The sequence below is a fragment of the Spea bombifrons genome, chromosome 2 (assembly GCF_027358695.1).
Source record: "Spea bombifrons isolate aSpeBom1 chromosome 2, aSpeBom1.2.pri, whole genome shotgun sequence".
NCBI lineage: Eukaryota > Metazoa > Chordata > Amphibia > Anura > Pelobatidae > Spea > Spea bombifrons.
The window spans coordinates 111118384-111124383 of record NC_071088.1 but is presented as its reverse complement, the minus strand read 5'-3'; the positions used below and the strand labels follow the sequence as shown (position 1 = coordinate 111124383).

The window sequence follows — 6000 nt, the reverse complement described above, 5'->3', positions numbered from 1 at the left end:
TCTCCACCACTACCCATGAATCAATAATCACTTAACTGCATTTCCTTCTTCCCATTACATAATCCCCAAGAGGTTTTGTAATACCAATAATTCATTTTGCGAAGACATCCACGTCAGTAAAGCTATTTTTTAAAAGGAACCATATTCATACTTAAGGATACCGGAATGGAATGCAGGGATAGCGCAAAACAATTACACTTTTATTAGTTCCTAATTAACCTGTTTGCTGCCAAATGACTTCTTAAAAATGTCTTTTTACATTACATATTATTTATAGGGTGCTAATAGATTCCATCGCGATATTGCAATAGGGGGAAGTAAGAATATCATTAAAATGATTAATATACAAAATTGGCAATAACGTTAACACACATTAAGACATACTGGAAGAAGACCCTGTTCTCTTTAGCTTAGAGTACATTAGGAGGTTGAGGGAGAACGAGCCACGTGGCTCCAGCGGCAGATCGGGTTCTGCAGCGTGTTGCTGATGGCTTTGTGAACAAATCATTGGCGGGGAGAAGATAGGGAGGAAAAGATGCCGATTGTAGGTATTAAGAGGATAGATGTGTGCTTCTCTGAACAGTTGGGTTAATTACATGTTTCAGGAGGCAAATGCGCTAAATGTCAGCTAGGATCTGACATAATGGGCGATGACCATACCTGGGAACTCTCTGGGTTTGACCAGGAGAACTTCGAGAGAAACACAGTGTGACGGACTCGTCCCTTCAGGTACACCACTGTGGATATTATACTGGCCCAACCACCTGTTCGCCTGGAACCCATTTCCGGCCTGGCCAGGCAGCTAATACCGGTGAACTAAGTCGGCAAGAAAAAATATTCCTAAACACTTCTTACATCCATTAGGTGTAATTTCCCCAAGTGTTGGAACCATCTGTTGCCCGTGGCCCCCCATGTACTCAGTTTTTAAGTTATACCCCTTTTCTGTATTGCCCCGACCCAGAAGCTGCCCCTCTGCCGCCCACACCTCCAGTACTGAGACATACAGGTTTTCTCTCCGGAACTATTGGGCGGCCAGAATAGCCTCCTGCCCCACTATGCCCTCTGCGAACCAGACAGGATTATCTCCACAGGGTACCCAACCAGGCCTCCTGTCTGGCGATCGGTGGAAGATATCAGAGGTGGGGGTCAGTTTGTGGAGGCTAATTCCCTTTATCTCCCCTATTGTTCCTGGGAGACCTGAATCCCCCAGCTAAAGGTGGCGGTTACGTTACTCAGACTTCTCATTCTCTGTGTTGATGTGATTATGTGGATATATATTCCTGTACCTGTGTACAATAAAGCATTCTTAATGTTATACCCTACACTGAGTCTCGGCTAGTGACTGGGAAACCGGGGAAAGAGTGTGAGTCCCAGGCTAAGGGAGCACAAGTCAGTGGAGATGGTTGGTTGGACTATCCAGATCCGTGACACACCGTTTCACCAGGTCAACACCCGAATCGTCTGTGTTGCGGGGTCTTAACACTCCCCACCTTCTCCCATTTCCCCTTTAAATGGGGGTGTTTCCCGCAACGTAAACTAGATCCCCCACTAATGTCAGTGGATAGTCGTGGCAACGGCCCACGAGGGTAGGCTCCAGCTAGCTGGAGCCCAGAAGTTTCCAGGTATGGCAATGACAACACTGGGTGCCAATAATTCTTATATTATTTTCATTTTTAATTCAAACATTAAAGGTGAACTAGCATTCCTGCTGAGCGCCGCTATACTGTAATTACAGGCACAGAACCACCAATGCCAGCTCCTGCTGACATGGAAGAGCTCAGGCTGAGCCCCCTGACCAGTGGCAGAGCTCTCCCTGCTGCTGCAATAAACCCTGGATGTACTTTAACACATTTTTTGTGGACGCAAAAGTATTACCATATGGATGTGAACTTTACATATCCTACATAATGCGGGTCAGCAACATGTAAAAATGATATGTGTTCAGGAACAAAATGGCTGATGCGGTAACCCTAGTGGCAAGAAAAGCAAAAGAGGCAATTGGCCCCCAGGGTGCTCTGATTTCAGGGGACTACTGCAAGCTGAATTGTTTACTTGCAGAAACGCATATAGACCCCATTGGTGCCTATAGTATCAAAGAAATTAAGCAGCATTTACATGTTTTGTGCTGCTTTATTATAAAATATGTGGAAGGGCCATCTTGAACGTTGTCAGCCCTGATAAAAGAAAACCGCCAAGTGTAGGTTTTGTGATAGGCTGAAACGTAGCTTTTAAAACTGTGAGGAAGCGCATATAACATTAATTAAGGAGCCCCCTCTGTAAAATAACCGAGTCTTTACTAGCGAGAACACTATTCAATCGCTGGTAGTATACACAGTTCTACACACACTTTGAAGTCATGTCGAATCAACAAATCCGGAAGCCATTCTAAACTATACGTTACAAGGCTTTATTATAACTATGCGGACGCAAACATATCCGCCACTCTCCTCCCTTTGCGGCGAAGGGCCGCCATCTTTTAAAATGGCAACAAGTAACCCTCCCACATCGCGACGGCATTTCCGGGTACTTTGATACCGGAAGTAGATCAGAAGTGCTTCCGCTAGTGAGTTCGCGCTGATGGCGGCGGATGGGATTGGATAATGGGTCCGTAATCGTTTGTTTACGTTTTTTTCTTCTACTACACCCGGGTTCCGTGTGTGGAGATGGAGGGTTTGCTGGCTTCGGCCAGTCGGTCCGAAGATGAGGACTCGTCCGCTGGTCACAAGAGAAGCCTGGCCCAGGGGTCTGGCCTCATCCCCAAGAGGAGGAGCTCATCCAGGTGACGTTCAGCTCCGTCTGTATTGACGGATGGAAAACTAATCATTTCACAGCGATAGCATCTAATACTAAATGCCTGCAGTCATATGTCCCTGTGTCTGGCGGGCTGACCTACATGTCCGTAGTCTACCCTTTATTAACCCCCTCGGGACAGAGGTTCACCCGACCCCGGTGACCAGAGCTAATTTGCCATTATTAGCATATCTTTGATCGATCGTGACTCCCCGTGTCCGTGTTTAAACACCCACACACATTTCTTTTTGCACCAAATAGTTAGCAGACACCCCAGGCTATTTTCCTGGAGCGTTGGGACAATTGCCATAAATCTTTGCCCAAATATTTTATGCTATTTGGATGTTATAGGGGCACCAACCTGAGCATGGCTGTATTGTCTCATGCAAGGTTTGGGCAGGTTATCTGCCAATTTAAAGTTCCCCCCGATTTCCCCTTTGGCGGCAGGAATTAACATGAACCGCAGAATAGTATATCGTTTTTAAACCAACTGGCGGGAAGGGTAACACGAGTCTCTCTTAAAACCCTTTTTTGTGCTCTCTTTTTCTTATTCAAAAACAAAATTTGACATAAACATTGTGGAGCTCAAGAAAAAAAAATCTCTTTCCTGTGACAACTTTTTGTATAGCACATACGCCTTGTACACAGCGATTTGGGGCACATAGAAACTTTTTTGTACCATATGACTGATTTTTGGTGTACTAGGTAGGGCTTTACGGACTGGTCTGCCAAAATACACCCCCCACACGCTATGTATATTACATGTATTTGAGGATGCAGTCTGGTTTGCTGACCCCCTCCTTCCCCGGAAGGCACTGTCCCTTTGGTGTGTATGTCCGACAAACCAATACATTAGGGGAAAGGAGCTTGCAAGCTTACAGTCTAATGGAGATGGAAATAACTTATTTATTTATATAATAGCAATTATGTACGCAGAACTACCTACCATACATACATACATACATACATTCAAAGGGAATGACCACTCATCAGATAAAGAGGATTTGGCTCGCAAGCTTACGATCTAGAATACTAGTGTCTCAAACTGTTCCGTAGGGTCACTTTTATTTATAATATGGGTAGACCTGAAACAACGAATCGATAAAATCGATAATAATCGATAACGGGAATCGTTGTCGACGATTTCCGTTATCGATTAATCGAGTGATCGATTCGTCGTTGGAGCGCTCGGCTCCTTTCACTTACCTCCGCCAGCGTTGCCCCGTTTCCGCTGCAGAGCTCTGTAGTGTCCGTCTGCTTGAAGTTACGTAATGACGGATGTGACGCGCGTGAGTGATGAAGATTTGAATACAGTTTTGCTGTTGAACGTTGTAAGTGGAACGATTCGGTAGCGGAGGTGAGAGAGAGAGAGATTGAGAGAGAGAGAGATTGAGAGAGAGAGAGATTGAGAGAGAGAGAGATTGAGAGAGAGAGATTGAGAGAGAGAGATTGAGAGAGATTGAGAGAGATTGCCGGGTGGGAAACTGATGGGGCAGAGTGTGGGTGGGTGCAGGGCATTTCATTAAATTATTAAATATTTTTTTTTTTATCCGATTAATCGATTAATCGGAAAAATAATCGGCCAACTAATCGATTATTAAAATAATCGTTAGTTGCAGCCCTAAATATGGGTTTATTTGTGTTTGTAAAATAATTACTTATATTTTTAATATAAGATGTACGTTGTCTGCATATAAAGGACTGGGGGCTGCAATTTCCAGAATAGAAAGATGTAATGATATTGAAAGAATGTATTGATTTCAAGCCAAATATTTACCAGGCTGCGGCTAAAAGTTAGCTTTATGGCGACTAAATGTGTTTTGTGTTAAGGAAATTCTGAAAATCGAGTTCAGCTTAAACATATATAGATATATAAAGGTATAGGAACAAGCGTGGCTACCTTGTATGCTTGCTGTTGTAACACGGGTCTACACAGATGTACGCCTCAAAGTGGAAATGCTGTATGATGTACGCCTCAAAGTGGAAATGCTGTATTTTGCCAGCGAGATGATTGCATTTGGCACATAATTGTAGAAGTAGCTGGGACATCTCCTCCTACACTCTGTATTTATTCAAGGTTCATAACAGATTTGCTTGGAAAGTATGGGATGACATAGCATACATCTTTTATTATGTTGGTATTAGTTTTTTCCCCCCCGAAAGTAATTCCCAGGCTTGTTAACAGGGATGAGTGGGATGAAATGCTAAACAAGTTCATAAAGTTTTTATATAGATATCATTTATTGATCTTGTTTTATAGCACTGTCATGTTCCACAGTGCTGTACAATAGGATATAATGGACTCTTCTTGAATTATTTATTTACCCAACTGCTGGTTACTGCTACTTTTCTTTTCAATGTTGATTTTAAAGATACTCTGGTGAAAACTGTAGTGGTGTAAAAGCTGGGTCCTTTAAAACGTATCACGCACTTAAAGCCGTTACGGTTGCGCACACTGGGAACAGTTATGAATTTTGGCAGGAAAGGCACATATTGCATTTAACATGATGTTGAAGTACAATTACGTGTACCGCACCTCTTACATCTTATGGATTTTTGTCTCCCATGAGGTTTGGTACATATAGTTCTTGCTTACATGTAGTGAATATTTGATAACCGTAGACGTTTATGCTATTGTATCGCATTCTAAATGCTGACCGGCATCCTTATACATACACCACGCAAGCAAACATTATATTAAAATGTTTTTCACATCTCTGTAGAATTCACAACTTATGGATTTCTAATATTTGAAGTTCTGCCACTTTAATGACGCACTAAAATATAATGTGTGTTATTATTTCTGAACATTTCAGGGATGCCTAATAATATTTCGCTGCCCCCCCCAGAGTATAGACAAAAACATTATCACAAGCAATTTGTGAAGAAATAATGTTAACAATTATTTATTTATTATTTACTTTCCAATGTTCCAATGTTTTAGTGTTTTTAATAGATGTCAAGTCTTTTGCTGTCTGAATCTATGCCACTCTAATTATGTCTTATAAACATATTGATTTGGTGTTGCAGGTTTATTAAGCGGAAGAAGTTTGACGATGAGCTGGTTGAGAGCAGTCTTGCCAAATCAACGAGTCGTGCGCGTGGTCCTAGCGGAGGCGAACCGGGACGTGGTTCTGGCAGCGAACCGTCATCCAGTGAGAAGAAGAAGGTAGTAAATGGCAACAATCCTAAAATGTACAGATAAAGCGT

At 42.7% G+C, this 6000-nt stretch overlaps 1 protein-coding gene across 2 annotated transcripts in view; it reads left to right on the top strand.

Moving 5' to 3' along the window:
• Positions 1 to 2540: 2540 nt before the first annotated feature.
• MCRS1 (microspherule protein 1) overlaps positions 2541 to 6000 on the top strand; it is a 224560-nt gene continuing 221100 nt past the window's right edge. For both annotated transcript variants that reach the window (XR_008346277.1, XM_053455594.1), the window contains exons 1-2: positions 2541 to 2779; positions 5821 to 5959. Coding sequence is in view for 1 of the 2 variants with exons in the window: in XM_053455594.1 (XP_053311569.1) it covers positions 2664 to 2779; positions 5821 to 5959 (255 nt within the window). In the remaining variant the exon portion in view is untranslated. The remainder of the gene's footprint in view (positions 2780 to 5820; positions 5960 to 6000) is intronic.